Source organism: Capronia coronata (genome assembly GCF_000585585.1).
Source record: "Capronia coronata CBS 617.96 chromosome Unknown acBCG-supercont1.2, whole genome shotgun sequence".
Taxonomy (NCBI): domain Eukaryota; kingdom Fungi; phylum Ascomycota; class Eurotiomycetes; order Chaetothyriales; family Herpotrichiellaceae; genus Capronia; species Capronia coronata.
The window spans coordinates 2,506,223-2,525,895 of record NW_006912894.1 but is presented as its reverse complement, the minus strand read 5'-3'; the positions used below and the strand labels follow the sequence as shown (position 1 = coordinate 2,525,895).

Genomic DNA, 19,673 nt, shown 5'->3' with positions numbered 1-19,673 from the left:
ATGTCATAAAGTATCCCGGGGGCTATGCTCGCCGGCTTCCTTTGCATGGTGCGACGCATGGGCTTTTGCTTCATGCCATCCAAGAGGCAATGAGAGAGGCCCAGCACGTTGAATGTCTCAGCAAGGCTGGATAGCAGGGCCATCAGGGCCATCATGGCAATCGGGTGTGGACTGACAGTGTGACAAGTCAAAACCGGGAGTCCTGCGTCAAATCCTCGCCCACGATACTTCATTCCAACAGTCCAATACCTCACTTCAAGGCAATACTGCGCCTCACCGTTCGGGTCACGATTTCTTTAGCCCCCTGACATGTCGCAGATCGAATTCACCATCTTGCCGTCCAGGAGTAAAGGGGTCTTCTAGATGGCACATGTGGCATCGGGTGGATTGCACTGTTGAGAATATCTGTGATGAGTGTAGCTGGATTCCTGCCTCGCCGACTTATGTCGCATAGGATTAGAAGGATACTACCGTATGCGGTTCCGAAGAAGAAGCCCTGAAGCCCTGAAGTTCCTCATATGAATTCCGATTGATTCATCCTACCTACTGTAGACCAGTGTATAATCTTGCTGTCACTCATGCCCTCGATATTTCACCAGACACCGTCCATCAGTTTGCCGCTGTGGAGGGGGGAAGGGTTGGCTCTTTTTATTCTAGATCTCTGGACCCTGAACCTCCAAAACTTGTGCAGCCTCGTCGAGGGCCCCTTAGGCACTGCAGCCTTGCGGGGGAAAAAGAACCAAGAAAGAACCCCCCCAAACCACAAACAAGCAGCCGGCATCAGGCCACAAAGTGCAAAACGACAAGAAGGTCAATCACGAGACCGAAGCTGTCTTGAGGGAAATTCCTTCATACCAGTCAGAGATGTGGTGGCCTCATCCCCTCTCTTTGGTAACACACACACACATGTTCAGGAAGAGAGGTGTCTTGCATGATCTGTGTCTGACCATGCGATGGGCCATCAGGCGAGAGGGTCGATTTTGGGATAGCCGATAGTCAAGGTAGGTAGACAAAGTACTTACTTTTGGTATAGGGTGTGGTCTACCATTCCAAAGGCTCACGATCAAAGGTGTGCGGCCATGCTTGCAAGCCCAAGAGTTTAGCCATGGGGAGCTTCCAATCGAGCTCGGGCGGCAAGCGACGGATTTCGGCCAGGAGTTCGGCGCGGACGCCGGCATGGGTCCACCAAGAAGGTTGAGCATGATTGCGGGCCTTCAAAAGGATGGCGACACAGAGAAGGTCTGGCCGGCCAACCGGGACGGAGTGGCTGTTTCGTCGGTCCTTGATGCCAACCGGCATGTAGTTCAACGACAGGATCATCGACACGTAGCTGGCCTCGTAGTGGGCTTGCAGGGCGGCGGTCTGTTCGGTGGTGAAACGTTGCGTTGCCTCGGCCAGGAGGATATTCTTTCGCAAGCACTGGTGCTCGAGATGCTCGAGCAGCCATCGATCGACGGCCCAAGGAGGCGCGTCGGACAGGACGAGAGCCAGCTCCACGGTGGCAGCGACATAGTCCGGTCCGAGGCCGCGGTATTGCGGGTTGAGCGTGGTCTCGTAGAAGCTGCGTAGCACCTTGGCGGGCCGAGGCGTCCATGTGGAGACGTTCTCCATGTGGGCCAAGACGGACCTGTCGGCGCGGAAGACCAACTGAGATGGCTGGAGGCCTTTGTTGCGGCCCAAAATGCCCATGGCCGTGGTCAGGCCTCGCCCGTCGTAGCCGTCCATCGTGCGCGGCCGGGTGGCAAGCAAGCCCAGAGGCATGCTTGACACGGCTCGCGAGATGGCTGTTCGAAAGCCCTGTCGGGGCCCCCACAAGAGGGAGACACTGTCGGAACTCGGGTCGTGGTTGGCATACACGCCGACCGGTCGTTCGCCCTTTTCCGTGTCGATCGGCGGCGTGCTCGTGCTGTGCTGCGGGTCCATGTTCGCCAGGATGTCGACAGGATTGTAGGGGATTCCGGCTTTGCCCAAAGGTCGTAACGTCCATCCATAATAGTCTGACGGCGTGGGCTGGAGTTGGTTGAGCCGGTCCGCATTGGCCACGACCAGTGCCGTCCAGGCTCGGGCGTCGCCGCAGAAGCCTTGCTTTTCTTTCGGGATGGTCGACCGACTTGGGCCGGCCCATGCCAGCCATTTGGTCCGGGCGTAGTGCCGCTGTTGCCACGCCGGCAGAGTGTACTGGACAATGGCCAGAAAGGTCGCCGAAGACAGTGCAAGCACGGATATTGCGTCGCCGCCGTTGCCCGAGGTGAAGGAAAGCAGAACCATGACCAGAGAGATGAGCAGCAGGCTCGATACCGCTGCCCACCACCAATGCTCTAACAAAGCCAGTCGGAACCGAAACGTCCATTGGCTCGAAGACTCGGTCATGTAAGCCAACGCCGTCATCAGTCCCTGAAACAACGCTGTCAATACCGCAAGCCCAGTTGACAACCAGTAGAACGCTCTCCCCACCTCCTCATCGACACGAAAGAGGACGTGATCGCTCGGCCGATTCGAAGTCATTGCGGCGTACAAGACGTCGAGTCAATTGAGCGCTATATCTTCACAACAGTAGAATTCAGTTGCAGACATAAATGAGCAGATCTTGTGAAGTACCAAGTGCATGGTAATGTTATCCTCAACAAGGTGTGAATCCAGGGCGCCAATGGTCGGGTTCGGGTGAGTGACCAGGTTCCTAGAGAAGCTGTGCCTATGCTAAGCTGAAGTGCAGTCAGCCAGAAGCATTGGATGGCATTGAATCGCTCGACAGCGACGTTGCCTGGTGATCGTCACACTCTAGAGGAATCAGATGCATGGCTGAAGATGTATTGGGATGGCTTGCTGGCATCGCCCATACCGGCGTAGGCTCAGCAGAGCATGGCGATGGGATGCACAATCCCACCAGAAACCCCACGATTAAGCGAGTGTTGGTGTTAGTAGTCTTCCGCGGTAAGGCTAGCTTTTCAGCTGGACGTCGTTTCTGAGATGTGACAAACTGAAGGGGATGTGATAGAGGCTGAAAGCGTTAGGCCGTAGCGGTCCAGGCCGTACCCCGTGCGTGCGTGCGTGCGTGCCGTGGTGCCCGCCTCGACGAGTCTAGACGGCGGCCTCGACCAGGCGCAAGCCTCTTGCACCGAGATGATGAGTCTCTGCCAGTGCTCGCTCCATCATTGTTGGCTCGTTGAGCCATGCGGGAAGATCTCTTCGTCCCTCGGCCGCGCAGAGAGCTCTGAAGACTGTGATTTCAGGTCGGGTTCTAATGCCAGCCTTATGCTCACTCAAGCTGACGAGCATGGTAATATATTGGCCACGGTAGAGTTGGGCTAAGTCGTCGGGGCTGGCTCCAAGCGCTGCCGCCCGATTATTCAGCAACAGGTCCTGTTGCTCCAAATGGGCGTCGAGCCAGTCCGCCACGATGGCAGGCTTCGCATCTGCAAGGAGCAGCGCCAGTTCGGTGGCAGCACAGACAAAAGTCCCTCCGAGTCCGGAGAAGGCTTTGGACAGTTCTGCGTTGTAGAATGAACGCAACGCCTTTGCAGGTCTCGGCCACAAGGAACTATTCTCTTCAAAGCTCCGCAGCCTCGAAGGGGTTTGCAGATTGCACGCCAGTCGATAAGGCGCCAGACCCTTGTTCCGGGCCAGGATGCCGTGTGCAAGGCACAATGGCCTGCCATCCACCCCGTTCTTCAGCTTCGGGTGGAACGTCAGCAGGGGCCTCGGGACGGCGACAATGCCTCGACTGCAGCGGCGCATGAACCCCAACTCCTCTCCCCATAATAGGGATACAGAGTGACCCGCCTCAGCTGGAGCGTACACGCCGACTTTGGACGGTGATCTTGGAACCCACACTCCACCTGATTCCTCGTCCATCTTGAGCCTTGCAGTCAACAACTCGGTCGGATCGTACGGGATCCCTCCAGTGAAGTGGCCTGCCCAGTTCAGTGAGGTCTCCACCGGGTGCAATTCCATCCCCTGGCACACGGAAGCCAGTGACTGCCAGTCGCGCACATCGCCGAGGTAGCGAGTCACACTTGGAGCAATGCCGGTCCTGCTGGGACCTGTCCACGCTTTCCAGCGGAGGTGGAGGTAGTCCGAGTTCTGGGCCAGCGGGAGGAGCAATCGGAAGATCAAAAACGAGACCCCAATTACGATGGTTCCCAACGTCGCTCTCGTCGGCAACAGTGTGTGGTCGTAGCTCGTAGCAATGTCACCTGCTAGTTGGATTGTTGCCGCCAACGTAACGGCGAGCAACAGCCAGCCATTCAACAGCCACGAGATCGAGAGCCTCAACGTCCACCATTGCTGTTGTTCAATGTAGCCCAGGGCTGCGGTCGCCAGGCATACTGAACATAGCGCGAGCAATCTGAGCCCAAACATGCTGGTGGTAACAGCCAGGACTGATCTGATGGACAGTGAAGAAGCCCACGTCAAGTCATGAAAGGAAGATGGGGAATAAGGGGCTTGGAATGTCTCCGGACACCTAGGTATCACAGGTATCTTGACACTCAGACTTCGTGGGGGTCAAGGTCCAACCTCGGTGGATGCCTATCAGACTCACCTCGACATTTCGGTCAACATCTAGCCACCCAAAGTATTCTTGTTCTGGAATCTTATTAGAGGCGAGCTCTTTCAGCCCAGACAGATGATTTCTGTCCTAGTTCCCTTGGAATATCGAAAGATCACTTAGACGTGAGGCCACGGTTGGTTCCTTATCTGTTTTCTCTCACGTCGAGGGAGCACAACACAGAGGAACTGCACAGCACAGCAAGTACACACTCTCCTCGGTCCAACAAGATCAGTAAGAGTGTAAGTAATAAAGAGTCGTGCTGGAATTAATGGAGCCAGAGACCACGCGAGACCATGCACGGTACGTACCTTACCAACAGGCTTGTCTCATCTGTCCAATGTCCGATCGATCCGGTTTCATGTAACGGACTCTGAATGAATGAGTGGTGGGTCCGAGGAGCGAGGAGCAAGGAGCTAGGAGCAAGATACTGTACTACTAGTAGGTAGCACGCAGAATACAATTTCGTCCACATCTCACAAGTTTCCCATGCGTACCTACCTAGCTGTAGGTACCTAGGCAGTAAAGTAGTCTAGGCCTCCGCCTCTATTGAACTTCTTGAATGTACACGTATCTTTCGTGCCAGGACGTGCCTGGCAGCGTGACCATGCATGTGGTCGTATCGTCTACATGGGGAATACAAGTCTGGTCTGACCCAGCCCGGAGCACTTTCTCACCAGTGTCAACCCTGGGAAAGTCCCCCAGCAACCCTTCGCTGTACAGAGTATACTCTAGCTCCTCGCTATTTCGGAAGAGAGACAGTCCCTTCTGTCGCCCATACCGGGCAATCGATCATAGGCTGTGCCTGTCCACCGTCTTGTTCTCTCGGTCGCTTCTGAAGCCTGCCGCAGACGCCTGTACAATCAAGCCAGCGCCCCAACCCGTCATCCTCAATGGAAAGGAAATGCCCTCTGATGCCCTCCCGCACGACAGAACGCCAGACGACCACATTTTGACCCGCACCATGAAATACACAAATCGAGCTGCATCAAACTTTCACCGACCCCCGGCAGATGATTGGGCTAGGATTGTCGAGCCTTGGAGGGCGGCCTGGGAAGCTGTCATCTCAGCAGATTCTGTCCGAGGTCGTTTCGCCGCCGGAGGGTCTGAATAGGCAGGCTCCGGATAGGCCGCGGTTCGGTGAGGTTCGTGGTGCAGACTGTCCTGAAGCTGAGCCACAGCACCGAGCTCGGATAGTCGAGGCAGTAAGCCGGGTTGTTGAGTGACTCCGGGCTTGCCTGGTTGTAGTCCATCGACGTTGCTAGGAGGAGGAGGCACCTCACCCTGTGACTCCAATAACCGCGATTGCAGATTGATGATGTAGTCTCGAAGTTGGTAGTTTTCGGCTTGAACGGCCTTGAAGTTTTCGCTCAGGGCTTGATAGTCCCGCACCTGCTCCTCCAGCTTCTTGATGTAGCCTTCTTTTCGTTGTCGGAAAGCTCTCTGAATGATCTGGTCAGTAACAGTCGACGATGGTGATCGTGGGCCACATACCTGAGCTGCTCGGTTCTGCGCCGCTCTCTTACTTGTGCTCAATTCTCGCTTGCCGTATCCTTTCCGCCCGTCGGTGTTGGTGTCGCCGCCATCGCTCTCTGCGCTACCCGTGACGCCGTCATTGTTCATCGGGTCATTGGGGGAACTAGGCTGTTGTTGTGGCATCGCGTCCAAAGGTTCGGTCATAGTCGATGATTGAGATGGCGGCGGATAGTGCTGCTCGCGTAGGACTATGGGATGCTTAGAAAGAGGCCAGGGAGAGAGGAGTTGAGTGATGGAAGTCATGATGATGTGCGTCAAGGGGACCGGGTGGACAGAGACAGTCCCAACACGAGCCAGACACCAACCTCAACAGACAGACAAGGCTTGTGAGAGAGACAGTGGAACGAAAGGGTATATGTACAACCAGCAGCGTAAGAAGGGAGACAGATGAACGTGGGTACCGTCGGTATTAGATACACAATGCTTGATGCAGTAGTATTGCAGGGAGTGGTAAGGACCGTCACAACAGGGCTTCTGATACAACAAATGAGGTCTTCATGAGACTCGTGGGAAACCCAAGTCGGTGGGGGTGATCGGCGGCAACGAGCGGGTGGTAGTGGGCAGCAGTGGACGAGGAAAGGGCGCAAGACGGGTGTAGAGGGAATAGTAGGATGCAGAACAGGCCGAGGAGGGGTGGTGTTGGGTGTGGATAGGACAAGGAGGACCAAGAGGGTGAAAAGGTGGGTCGAGGATTACTATAACGTACGTTGTTCGGCTTTGACTTGATCCTGTTGCTCAAACGGGTTAGAATTGCCTGCCAGAGAGTCGCAGGGGGGAAATCGCAATATCCGCGAGGAAAGAGGGAGCGGAGAGGGATGGGAGATGAAGCCAGGCATCGCTGCTTAACCCAGTGGCGTTCAATGCGAGAAGAGGGAAATGTGATGTGCTAGGAGCATGTGGATAAGACAAGGCGAGCCCGAGTAAAGCAATATCAGGATGGGGTAGGAGTCTGAGTAAGAAAGAGGGTAAAAGCTCGTCTTGGGGCTGCTTACCTGAGGCATTGTCGATGGAGAGCTAGCCGTGCGAGGAGCAAGGGCTTGCTGCATGCTTGCTTGCGGCGGCCTCAGGCGTCGGAGAGGTGGTTTGTGTGTCAAGGATTGGATGAGTAGGTCGAGAGGAAGGGCACAACCTCAGTCGGTCGAGGATAGAGGTCTTGCGCAGGATCAATTGAGGTGGTGGTGATAGCGACTACAGCGACGGTGAGATATGTTGAGTCAGCAACCACGGGCGACGGTCGAACTGAGACTCGAGAGGGCTTATGGAGGTCCGTGTGCCACAGTGAATGTTTGTATGATTACTCAATCAAGGAAATAGTGTCGCCTTCACACCAGCACGACCGAAGAGGGAATCGATGCTGGCCGCTGGTCTCGTTGAAGGTCCGTCACGTGCAGGCGCAATTGATGCCTGGCGCCAGTGACTTTGCGATCGAGGAAGTTCGAGTTGTTGATGAGTAATATGACTCGAGCTGGAAAGATGGCGGTTCGGACTCCGACACAGGGGGGGTGGAGAGCCAAAAGCGAGACAGTCTCACACTCAGACCTTCACTGTCACTCTCCAGTAGTCGATTGAGTAGGTAAGTAGAGCTGAGGAGCAAGGAGGAGGAGTACACGACAGTTACTGGCAGTGGGTGTACACAGTAGTAGCTGTAGCTGTAGTCATCAATGCTCGAGAAGGGAAAGAGGAAGGAAAAGGGAAAGAGCGGGAACGGCGGCGGATTAGCAATTCCTTACATAATAAATAAATCCCGGGTTGCAGGGAGTCGCACCTGCACAACTTGAGACAAAGTTGAACTAACTGCACTGGGACTGGCGGCCCGGTCAGTATCCACTATAGCTACGATGGCCAATGACTATCTCCATTTCCAACCAGTCACGTCATGCATCTCCACCGTACTAGTGTCTTGGTAACCATGCTTATTACTAAGAAAGTTAGACCTCCGCGACCTCCGAGTGCCGACCCCACTAGTCCTCATCAGAATGCACCCTCCATCACTGGGTCGCAGGCAGAATCGTTGCAATCCAACAACTTGATCCTCAGGATTCAACTCCTCGTCGTCGTCTTCGATGTGGTTGACTGTGTTACAATGCAGTCTGATGTCTTCCAATCGTGCCATGCTTACCACATACTCCTTTTGAGTACAGAGTACAGAATATAACCTGCGTCTCGTCCACTCCACGCCTCATCTCCACAGCCACATCTTGCTGACTGTTTTCTGACAGCTCGGCGTTCAAAAACCCAACCCAGACCTCCCATGACACCGGTAATATGTTGCGGACATCCAATCTCAGAAATGACAGATGGTCAGCAATTTTGTCTTCCTTCAGTCCTCCTCCGACTCGCTATCTGCTCAACGCATTCCTCTCCCTTCTATTCTTCACGCCACTGCCATCGGCTTAACCCTTCGACCACTCGAACGTCCCCTTCCAATCTAATCGTCAATTGCGAACTGCGGACTTCGGATGCTGCGGATGATAATCCACCGGCAGTGACAGTGGCCCCCGCCGTAAGAAGCCCGACAGCTTTCCCTGCAGTGGCCTGCCAGCGCTCCTCAACTCTGATGCGGGAACCAGACCCAGTTTCGCGCAGCGCATAACATCAACACTTCAGGAACGGTCGGCTTGGACTTTGTCATTGGCCATGTTCTTGCTGCACAAGAATACTGTCTGCTTTCCATGACTTCCCAGCTTTTAAATGCCTCATCTGAACACGGGAAAGTGGTCGCCAGTGCTGAAATTGCTGTGAAGCCTACTTCTCTTGAAACATCACCCACTCCAAAAATGAATTGACTGCAGTGAGACACCTGACGGTCTCACCGACGAGTACTCGATTGGTGATGGGATAAAGTCGAGCTAGGTCAGCGTTCCAAGAGAAATGGTCGTGGTACGTACTTAGAGGTACGTATCATGAGGCACTCTCAACCACGATTCATATTTCCCGGGGCGAAAAAGGGGCGACAGGTCGTGCCCTCGTTTCTGCTCACATACTTTGGACGCAACCGGGATTGTAGCGTTGCCGTGAACACATGCATCATGCTCTATTCCATTCGCGCCAGGCAGAGACCGGCACCTGCCCTGCTTCATTTACTAATACTACCTATGTTGTGGCCCTGGAGAACACGAGCTTGCTTGTCTTCAAGTTTGGGGCCCAGCAGGACAGCCTCAGAGTTCTGAGAGGGACTCGTCACTATTGGCGGTTTGTCTATCTTTCACACCCTCTCATACTCATAGACAAGGATCGTAAATCAACTCTCATCTCTCATCGCCATTCATTTTCTGTTTTTGGTTTGTCATGAATTTCGTAATGAACGCTTTCGTGCTCTTCCGTGCTTCCGCCGGTCACAATGTACTCCGCTCTGGCGAACCTCATATGGCCAAGCACTTTCTTTCGTGGTAGACATTTCTCTATCATGTTGCCGCAACCCTCTAGTACCACGAGGCGGAAATAACACACCCCGAGCTGACAATCGCTCTGCTCGGGTCCGGCTACATCAATTGCTGACTCAAGACGCTCAAGACATAGACATAGACAAATGCCGCCGTGGCAGCCGCAGGCCGGGTATCTCTGAAAAGGGGAAACGAAACGAAAACACTGTTGGCTTTTGTGGTCGAGGATGCCGCATTGCTTGCGCCCCCATCGGTCCCATTGCTACTCGATGTCGGCGGGACACCCGTGGCCGTGTAGACACCTGTAGGAAGACCGGATGAGGTTGTTGGTTCCATGGTTGCGGTTTTCCTACTGCTGGAGCTGCCAGTCTTGCTAACCTTGCCGCTCTGCTTGTTGCTCGTCGACGAAGACCTGCGGGAACTTGTTGAGCTCTCGGGTGCGCTGGTGACCATGCTGACAGGTGCAGTCCCTGGTACGCCTGCAATTGTCACGAGACTGGGGTCAGGCGATTGCCAGTCCGACTGCTCATCGTAGAGGACTCCATTGACAAGAACTCCCGCGTTGTTAGCCAGCATGTTTTTCTGGTCTGTGTTGCATGTAGCATCGATGGCACGCAGAAAACATGTGGGAGCAGCAGCTGGAGGGGCCGAGTTTTGATGGGTCGAATTGGCATCCCCAGAGGATGCGTACGTCGATAGGTCGACTGGGTTACCCATGCTGATGTCAGTGCCTTGGATGATGCGTGAAAACACTGTAAACATGGTCTCCGGTTGGTAGGCAGGAACCAAGTGGCCGGCATCATAGATCCGACTGAAGCTGAGGTTGCCATACTGCCGAACGACTCCGCCAACGTACGACCTGTTGGCCACGATCGGGGCATACCCGGACGAAGACCAGGGTAGATATGAGGGACCGGCAAGACCTGCTATTGCGAAGGAAACAGCCTCACCTCCTAGCCAGTTGCAGATATAGTCTCTGTCTCCGTAGATCAAAGCGACTCTAACGCCAGAGTCCAACAGCTCTGCTAGGTCCTGAATCATACCGTCGCGGGCATAGTCTCCGGTGGTATTGAATGCCTTAAACACCGCCGTAGAATCTTGGGTATAGTTTACGGGGACACCAATTGCTTGCTGTACTGGAAGCTGATTCAGGTAATCGAGGTACAGTGCGTTGGGGAACGGGTCCAGTAGGTCCTGAGAGATATCATAGATCGATCGTCCTGACTGAGTGTACGGTCCCACAACATTCGTTTCACATTCGAGTTGCGCTTGCGAACATGCGTCGTTGACAAGTTGAACATTGCCGTATCCTAAGGGGTCAAGAGCGGCCTCTTGTGCCCGACAGGTCGCAGTCAGTTGTTGGCAGCCATCGGCACTACTGTAGGCGCTCAGAGCGTTCAACTGTTGGAGCTGTGAGATTGCCTCAATCCCATACGTATTTTCATAGGCAAATCTCGGATGGTATGGGGTCTGTGTGAGGAGATCGATCCAGCCGTTGATGATCCCGAGGGATACCAGGCTCACTTCAATGGTACTGTTGGCGAACACGATATCCGTAGATCGGCGATCATTCTGTGTCTGGAAGAAGGTTCCTATCGCAGGCCCATACCTGCCACCAAAGCTTTCGGTGAAGAGATGAATCTCTGCCGTCGGGTGAATATCTTGTGCGCGGAGGGCAGTATTGTATTGCGGAAAAGAGGCCAAGAATGTCTGCAGGAAATGCCATATTGACTGGGCCGCGATTTGTGAGGTGTTTGCGGTGAACAAGGGATTTTCTGAGGCGAATGTCCCATTCAGGAAGCTATACGCAGGCTGTGTGATAGGTACACCTGTTGGTGGCATAACAATCGACTCGTCCAACAGATTGAGAGACGCATTGGTTGGAGTGTCGTAGGAGAATCCCACCTGAACTGGTTGATCGATGAAGACGATGTTGCTGCTACGATCCCAACCCCAGTCTCGAGGAATCGTCCCCAGAGAATCATCAGCGATCTCAATCACTTGACAAGGGCCGACCTCCTGGAACAGGCCGACCATGCTGCTCGAACCCGGACCTCCATTGATGAAGACGGTGAGGGGAGCCGATTCGGGCAGTTGCCTCGCCTCGATGAACCAGAAGAACGTATTGATGGTGTAATTCCCCTGACTAGGATCTAAGACATTCGGTGGCAGAGTAATGTAACCCGTAAACTGTTTTTGAGTCGCGAAGACCGTTGTACAAGTACCAACCGCAACACTTTGATAGCTGATTGTGACATCGGGGTTGACAGGAGACGGGAGCGTTATTCGAGTGTCATTATTGATGGGTGGAGCATATTGCCCCAGAATGACTGGCAGGAGGGACAAGAGACCGACGAAAAGATACTCCATCCATTTCGTCCATGGGGACGTACGCTGTTCAACATTTAGTCACTACTGAGAGTAGTTTCCGGAGGATGTGTTTGTACCATGTTACATTGACTGAGCACCTCATGAGAGCCTGATTTTCACACCTCCATGTCCCGGACCTTGAACATGTTCAACTTTCAACCACGTACCCAGCCTATCTGAGGGCGAGACGAGTGGAGGCAGTCTGGTCCGGGTCGAGATCGAAACGGTGGCTTGGACGCAGTCAAACTGGGTCGAAGGTGATCACCACCACTGAATCTCAAAACTTTTGCGTTGGGAGTGCGCTTGCGATTGAACTGAATAAGGCCGACGAGGGACGGAGCCTTGTACACTCAGGATGTGGGTACGAGAGCCTATCGATTGAGCAACACTATGTTCTGCAGCAAGACTGTTTGCTGTGCAGTCAAGCGATGACTCCAACCAGTGTCAAGCTGCACTCAATGTAGAGGGCGATGGCGAATCGGAGTGCAATGGAGAGTAAATGCAGGAGACGTGGAAGTTCGGGGTAGAGACGACCGCAGCCGGCATGGGCCTTTTGAGTGGAGAGAGTGCGTAACGCCAGTGGGATGCCCCGAATAACGCCATTTATTATGGACGCGTCTTCGATAAGAGGCTAGGGAGGCTATTATCATTATTATTTCGACGCCGCCCGTCGACCGTTTTTGGGGATTGATCTTTCTTCAGGTACCGAACCTTGTCGTCTGGATCATTTTCAGACTCGCAAACATCATCATAGGTACAGGTAGATAGGTAGATACACAGGCTGTGGTGTTCATCATGGCTATACGTACCTGGTCAAGCCCAAAACTACAAGATACTACTACCACTACTACGTACTAGGGTACTGGACTCAGCCTTGCGGACAAGGCTCCGTTCGAGCACGTGACGCTTCCCGCCAAGCCCGACTTTTCAAGTTGACTCGAGATCATGATGGACTTCAGGCTGAACTTTGCAGTCGCGCCGACGCGGGATTCCAAGCACTACCACCTGCGAGAAGATTTCTGAATACTCTTCACCTTATCAACAGGTCTGCGATCTCGTCTGGTCCCACTCCCGCTTGCGCGGCGGTTACTCGTTTATCGAGAGGAGAGTGGACAGTCATGGCCTATAATGGCTTCGCTGGCTTTGGTGAAGATGCTATGGATGGCGTCGAGACCTCAGGACCCAAAGTGACAGTCAGAGATGTAAGTACAGTTCAATTCAGTCTCTCGTGCCTTGTTTCTAACAACGACCAGGTCGAGCAAGACCGCTGTGATTTTGTTTTGCAATCATGCTCCCTCGCGATGGCGAACTCCCTGCGTCGCGCCATCCTGGCCGAAATTCCTACCATCGCTGTTGACCTCGTCGACATAATTACCAACTCATCTGTTTTGCCCGACGAATACCTGGCTCATCGATTGGCGCTAATCCCCCTCATGAGCAAAGGCGTTGGGGAAAATTTAAATTATACAAGGGACTGCGATCGATGTGACGACCACTGCGAGTACTGCTCTGTAGTGTTGCGCCTCCATGCACGGTGTACAAGGCCAGGTACAATGATGGTTTATGCTCGTGACTTGACTGTTGCGGAACCTCGTCAGGACGCCATTGGCACACCAGTCATTCGGGATGTTGATGGCACGGGGCCACTTATTGCAAAGCTGAGACAGGGTCAAGAGATCCATCTGGAATGCATTGCAAAGAAGGGCATCGCCAAAGAACACGCAAAATGGGCTCCAACGGCAGCAGTGGGATTTGAATATGATCCGAACAACAAGTTGCGACACCTCGATTACTGGTACGAAACCGATGCGAAGGAAGAGTGGCCTGTCGACGAGCGTAATGCCACATGGGAGGGTGATGAGACCGCAGCCGATGCTACATTTGACCCTGACGCCGTGCCCAGCGCCTTCTTCTTCGACGTGGAAGGCGTGGGCACGCTGGAACCAGATGACATCGTACGTGGCGGAATCGAGGTCATTCAGAAGAAGCTGGCCGAGACCATCAAAGTTCTAGGAGGTGTTGGAGCCGCCGGAGTGGATGCCATGAATGGCGATCAAAGTCCCGATGCGTACGAACCGGCTCCTGCAGACGGGGGCTATGGATCATATGGTGCACTCAGAGGCGGTGCAACTCCTTACGGCACGACCCCTTATGGTGCTGGAGGGTATGGTTCTTATTAGGTGTCTTTTCTTCCACGAATACATACTATGGCATTTGCATGGCGAGGCGTTGGATGGGCATGACCCGGCAAGGAAAAGCTTTCGCAGTCCCAAGCAGGCTCAGGGAGGCGACATTTGAATTTTGACGTTTTGGGGATGCCACATGAGGCATGGCGTGGACAAGTCAGTAGTCCCGCCGGCATCAGGTGTAGATAGAATGGGAAGTCGCTGAACGGTCATTGCCATTCGCAAGGTGGCAGAAGGCATTCTACTAAAAGGCTGAGAGGTGAACACAGACTCGGATGGAGCCATGCGCTATGATAACGAAACGACTGCTATTCTCCCTCCTTTCGTGCTAGGTACTACTAGCACCCAGCTTGATAGATAGGTACATAATGCAGTGTAAGTACCTGACGTAAGGTAGCTGCGACGGTAGCTGTAGTAGAAACCCAGGTACCTTATGTAATGCATTGCTTCAGCAGCAGCTGTGGGAACGTGATGTTTTACTACGTATTAACAAGTCTTCGACTAGCCATGAGTCCATCCACCGTCTTTCCCTCTGGCTGTAGGTGCAGCTGGAACGGGCAAGTGGGAAGGGCTCTTGTGACTGGACATTGGATATCGTAGTCAGCAATGCGTGAGCTGTCTGCTTCCGTAATCGATCGAGAGGGTGCGGGACTCCGCGGACATTTGGAATAAAACCTGGTTGAAGTGCAGAAGAGCAATTAATTAGAAGCGCATCCTCATTGTCGACAAGACCTCGACGTTGAATATTTTTACTTCTTGTTGTACTGCATTCCTCTCAAGTCAGTTCAGTTGTGTCCAGAGTAGACAGAACCACCGCTATATTCCCCTTCCGAAACCGTGGCCCGCCGGCGGTGTGTTTGATGGGACAAGAGCAATACGCAGCCTAGCCCTCGGAGCATTGTATTCCGCCAGTCAGGAAACGTCTTTCAGCTCTTGGTGACTTCAGAGCTGCTCACTGCCCCGCCAAACGTCAGGGCTTTTAGCCATAATCCCGAGTTGCCCCCCAAGACTTCGTTCATCACCTCAGGCTTGAACTGTAAATTTTCTCAACAGCCTGCTTGCCTTTCAGACTCCTTTGCTATCTCCTCATCACCCTATCTTCATCCTCAACCATCATCGGAACCAGCAAAATGGGCTACAGTGACCTCGATTGGAAGGCCATCAACACGGTCCGGCTGCTTGCGGTATGTTTCCTACCCCGCCGTATGTTTACGATAAGTTGGCTGACTGCTCGTCGTTCAGGTCGATGCCACTCTCAAGGCGAACAGCGGCCATCCGGGAGCTCCCATGGGTGAGTAGCATCTTGTCCTCATATTTACAGTCCATCTAACAAGCTGTCATAGGGCTTGCTCCTGCGGCACATGTCCTGTGGAACAAATTCATGACCTTCAATCCCAAGAACCCCCTGTTCATCAACCGAGATCGATTCGTCCTATCGTGAGTACCTCTAAACGACTCCTTGCCCGTCATGACCTTGGGAAGAGAGTGGAATACCGTGCATACCAAAGGTTCCAGTTGGAAGAGAAATCCGTTTCTCTCATTCAACTGGAGTCGCGCACGGGGAGATACCGCGCTAATATAGCATCTTCACGTCACGGCCACTGCTGCGAGACAACCCAATCTAACTTCCCACAGGAATGGACACGCTTGCATGCTCCAATATGCTCTCCTTCACTTGTTCGGCTACGGCGTCTCAATGGACGATCTCAAGCACTTCCGGGTAGGTCGAGCTAAGCCAATTCATTGATCATGTCTGACTCGTCGCAGCAAATCGACAGCATCACCCCGGGCCATCCTGAGACTCATGACACACCCGGAATCGAGGTTACAACCGGCCCTCTAGGCCAGGGATTTGCCAACTCAGTGGGATTGGCCATTGCCCAGGCCCACACCGCCGCCGTCTTCAACAAGCCAGGCTATGAGCTTATCAACAACTACACATACTGCATCTTCGGCGATGGCTGCGCCATGGAGGGTATTGCAAGCGAGGCTGCTTCCACTGCTGGCCATCTTCAACTGGGCAACTTGATCTGCCTTTACGATGACAACCACATTTCCATTGGTAAGCTCCCCAGCCCAAAAGCCCCAACATGGAGGGACTAATGTAGCTAGATGGTGACACCAAGTGCGCCTTCACCGAGGATGTCTCAAAGCGATTCGAAGCCTATGGCTGGCACGTGCAGCACGTCAAGGATGGTGATCACGACCTCGCCGCCATTGAAGAAGCCATCGCCAAAGCTAAAGAGGTCAAGGACAAGCCATCCATGATCAAGGTTACGACCACCATTGGCTTTGGTTCCAAACTCCAAGGCACTGGCGGCGTGCATGGCAACCCTCTCAAGGCCGACGATGCCAAGCAGGTCAAGGCCAAGTTCGGCTTCAACCCTGAAGAGTCGTTCGTTGTGCCACAGGAAGTCTACGATCTCTACCACAAGCATGCAGCCGAGGGCGCCGCTGCTGAGGAAGCCTGGAACAGCCTGTTCAAGAAGTACAGCAGCGAGTACAAGGAGCTGGCTGATGAGTTGACTCGGCGCCTCTCCAGGAAGCTGCCCGAAGGCTGGGAGAAGAAGCTGCCTGTGTACAAGCCAACCGATCCTGCAGAAGCTTCCCGAAAGCTTTCAGAGAAGGTCTTGGAGGATATCCACGAAGCCATCCCTGAACTCCTGTCAGGTTCTGCTGATCTGACAGGAAGCAACAACACCCGATGGAAGAACGCCGTAGATTTCCAGCCCCCCTCGCTCGGGATTGGTGACTGGTCCGGACGATACCTTCGTTATGGTGTCCGGGAACACGGTATGGCCGGTATCATGAACGGTATCTCCGCCTACGGCACTCTGATCCCCGCCGGAGGCACGTTCTTGAACTTTGTGTCATACGCCGCCGGTTCCGTGCGTCTCTCGGCCCTTTCGCACCAGCGTGTCATCTACATTGCCACCCATGACTCGATCGGTCTTGGTGAGGATGGTCCAACCCATCAGCCAATTGAGACTCTGGCTCACTTCCGAGCACTCCCCAATATTATGGTTTGGCGACCTGCAGATGGCAATGAGACCTCTGCGGCATATTACATGGCGCTTACATCGACATCGACGCCCTCGATCCTGGCATTGACCCGACAGAACCTGCCTCAACTCGAGAACTCTACCATCGAAAAGGCAATCAAGGGAGGCTACGTTGCCTATGAGGTTGAGAATGCTGACGTCACGTTGGTGTCTACGGGATCAGAAGTTGGGCTTTGCATTGAGTCCGTCAAGGAGCTCAAGGACAAGCATGGAATCACTGCTCGAGTTGTCTCCATGCCCTGCACGGAGGTCTTCGATGCTCAGCCAAAGGAGTACCAGCTTCAGGTGCTCCCAGACGGCATTCCAGCCATGTCTGTTGAGGTTATGTCTACCCTTGGCTGGGAGAAATACTCCCACGAGCAATTCGGTCTGAACCGCTTTGGTGCATCCGGCCCGTACAAGGATGTCTACAAGGTATGTCCCTTTCACCCTTGATCATTTTGTGCTCGCTAACATTTGACAGAAATTCGAATTCACTCCGGAGGGCATCTCCAAGCGTGCCAAAGCCACAGTCGAGTTTTACAAGGGCTTGAAGCCTCGCTCGCCGGTCAACCGCGCGTTCCAGCAACTCATCTAAATTCACCCAGTATCTATCAGGAGCTGCGCGTGGCGGGATAGCAACGAATGAAGCTCGAAACCACTGCCCAAGTTAATTGGGCATGAGATTTTGCGAGATGGGACATGAGGGAGAGCAACATGGATTTTACGCGATCCCTCACCACAGATAGACCAATGTAACGGACATAAAGATCATTGAGCAGCATTTCCCGAACAGTAGTCGTCATGGCAATGTGTTCTCCTGCACTTCGCCGTGGACAGCTAGGTGTCAAAGTCGTAGGACCAGCGTATGCTCCATTTGAGCAATAGGACCGACTGGCGATGAGTTTGACTTGTACAGGTATTGATTGACAGGACCCATGCATGGCGTCTGCGGAACACCTGTCGCGGACATCCTGGTCGGTCTTCTCCACGATTAGTAGCTGGCAGAAGTGAAAGGTGAAGGTCTTCCCGAGCAAGGACAGGGTTCGTTGCCTCAGACGGCCGCGAAGAACGCCACCCTAGCCGAAGGGCTGTTCCGTCGCGGTGTTTAGTGTCCACAATCCTAAGTGATATAAAGCATGACAGGTAAGTGCTCGCAAGCTTGAGAAGTTGGTCCCACGTTATTGCTTGAATGTTTGAGGGTGTTGTGACTCTGTAAGTGCGAGTCGCCGTGGGACCAGACACCCCGCAGTCTTTTAGGAGGATACAAACATCCGAACTGCCTTCTTCCCTTGTTTATTCTCTGGAAACGGTACCTCTGCTGTTCAGCGACCAAGCCAAACGGTCAGCAGTCGACCGGGTCAATGGCGCCATCAACATGGCTTGTTGTTGGAGCGTCTAGAGGCATAGGGCTCGAGTTTGTGCGGCAATTGTTAGAGCAAGGCAACCAGGTCATTGCAGCAGTGCGAAACCCTGAGACGGCCAACCAGATTTGGCAGTTGTCTGCTCAGCCAACGAGACCTGGAGCGTGTTTGATAGAACAGTGCGATGTTACCGACGAAGCCAGCATTGATGTGAGTAAGAAAACAATCTTCAATCAGTGGAATCGTGGGAACGATCAAAGGCAGTAATGTTTGATATCTGATATGAATACAGGCATTTGTGGATCGAATGAAAGCACTGGTGTCCAAAGGGATGAAGATTGATAATCTTATATTAAACGCCGGTATCTTGAAATATCCCAACGTACGAGCATCCTTTCTTCTCACCAGGCGAGACACTACTAACGGACAATCAGCGAGCCACCGAAATGTAATGAGAGCAGTTCTCGCCGCCCGACGGTCTAGTACTGGATGCTGACGGTCTGTTTGGCACAGATCATTTAGTGACTTCGCTCTGCACCTCCATACCAACACCATCGGGCCCATTATCGTGGCACAGAAACTGCTCAGTATCAGCAGTGCCGATCCGCCATCGAAAGTCGTCTTCATATCCTCCGACTCGGGATCAACAGCGGACTTCCGAGACCATGAGGATGGGTTCGGTGCATACGCTTCGAGCAAGGCTGCTCTCAACCAGATGTTAAGGCACATGGCTGCCGAGTTGAAGAGAAAAGGGGGAAAGTGGCAGGATGTATGCGTCTTAGCCATGCATCCCGGAGAAGTGCAGACGTGAGCGGCTCCTGCTGAACACTGCGGAGATGATTGACTAACCTCGCTCTTTCGCGTCTCTTCAGGGATATGGCCAATAATATCAGTGTTGACTGGGAGGTCGAAGGCGTCATCAACGCCGACGAGAGTGTCGAAAAGATGTTGAAGGTCATTGGCGAGAAGGACAAGAGTCACAGTGGCACTTTCTGGCGTTGGGACGGGCGGGTAAGTGCTGTTTGGCGTCTATCACGACCTTGCGACGTTGACACTGACACGTGTGGTAAGGAACATCCCTGGTGAGGGTCGAAACAAGATGATCCGGCCCGCTTTCTACTTCGAATTCTTAGTTGGTTTGATGCGTGAATCACAGCAGCCTCTACACAAACGCAGACGACGGTAGGGGTATTAGCAAAAGCATCATTCCCCTTCTCGTTCAGGCAAGGTGAAAAGGAATGGCGACA

At 53.5% G+C, this 19,673-nt stretch overlaps 7 protein-coding genes across 7 annotated transcripts; 3 read left to right on the top strand and 4 right to left on the bottom strand.

The window, feature by feature from the left end:
* Nucleotides 1–1,041: 1,041 nt before the first annotated feature.
* A1O1_02578 (uncharacterized protein) lies at nucleotides 1,042–2,505 on the bottom strand (the record flags this gene model as incomplete). Its single annotated transcript, XM_007723489.1, has 1 exon — nucleotides 1,042–2,505. The coding sequence occupies one exon, from the start codon at nucleotides 2,503–2,505 to the stop codon at nucleotides 1,042–1,044; it is 1,464 nt and encodes a 487-aa protein (XP_007721679.1).
* Nucleotides 2,506–3,078: 573 nt separating this feature from the next.
* Nucleotides 3,079–4,359, bottom strand: A1O1_02577 (uncharacterized protein; the record flags this gene model as incomplete). The annotated part of the gene is made up of 1 exon (XM_007723488.1): nucleotides 3,079–4,359. The coding sequence occupies one exon, from the start codon at nucleotides 4,357–4,359 to the stop codon at nucleotides 3,079–3,081; it is 1,281 nt and encodes a 426-aa protein (XP_007721678.1).
* A 1,183-nt stretch (nucleotides 4,360–5,542) lies between these two features.
* Nucleotides 5,543–6,226, bottom strand: A1O1_02576 (uncharacterized protein; the record flags this gene model as incomplete). The annotated part of the gene is made up of 2 exons (XM_007723487.1): nucleotides 5,543–5,989; nucleotides 6,041–6,226. 2 exons carry the CDS (start codon nucleotides 6,224–6,226, stop codon nucleotides 5,543–5,545), a joined length of 633 nt encoding a protein of 210 aa, XP_007721677.1.
* Nucleotides 6,227–9,564: 3,338 nt separating this feature from the next.
* A1O1_02575 (uncharacterized protein) lies at nucleotides 9,565–11,835 on the bottom strand (the record flags this gene model as incomplete). Its single annotated transcript, XM_007723486.1, has 1 exon — nucleotides 9,565–11,835. The coding sequence occupies one exon, from the start codon at nucleotides 11,833–11,835 to the stop codon at nucleotides 9,565–9,567; it is 2,271 nt and encodes a 756-aa protein (XP_007721676.1).
* Nucleotides 11,836–12,953: 1,118 nt separating this feature from the next.
* On the top strand, nucleotides 12,954–14,015 carry A1O1_02574 (DNA-directed RNA polymerase II subunit RPB3; the record flags this gene model as incomplete). Its single annotated transcript, XM_007723485.1, has 2 exons — nucleotides 12,954–13,037; nucleotides 13,089–14,015. The coding sequence occupies 2 exons, from the start codon at nucleotides 12,954–12,956 to the stop codon at nucleotides 14,013–14,015; spliced, it is 1,011 nt and encodes a 336-aa protein (XP_007721675.1).
* Nucleotides 14,016–15,151: 1,136 nt separating this feature from the next.
* On the top strand, nucleotides 15,152–17,660 carry A1O1_02573 (transketolase; the record flags this gene model as incomplete). The annotated part of the gene is made up of 7 exons (XM_007723484.1): nucleotides 15,152–15,205; nucleotides 15,264–15,312; nucleotides 15,365–15,458; nucleotides 15,657–15,741; nucleotides 15,789–16,083; nucleotides 16,134–17,497; nucleotides 17,547–17,660. 7 exons carry the CDS (start codon nucleotides 15,152–15,154, stop codon nucleotides 17,658–17,660), a joined length of 2,055 nt encoding a protein of 684 aa, XP_007721674.1.
* A 766-nt stretch (nucleotides 17,661–18,426) lies between these two features.
* A1O1_02572 (uncharacterized protein) lies at nucleotides 18,427–19,512 on the top strand (the record flags this gene model as incomplete). The annotated part of the gene is made up of 6 exons (XM_007723483.1): nucleotides 18,427–18,636; nucleotides 18,719–18,808; nucleotides 18,861–18,874; nucleotides 18,940–19,233; nucleotides 19,299–19,437; nucleotides 19,498–19,512. 6 exons carry the CDS (start codon nucleotides 18,427–18,429, stop codon nucleotides 19,510–19,512), a joined length of 762 nt encoding a protein of 253 aa, XP_007721673.1.
* Nucleotides 19,513–19,673: the final 161 nt, after the last annotated feature.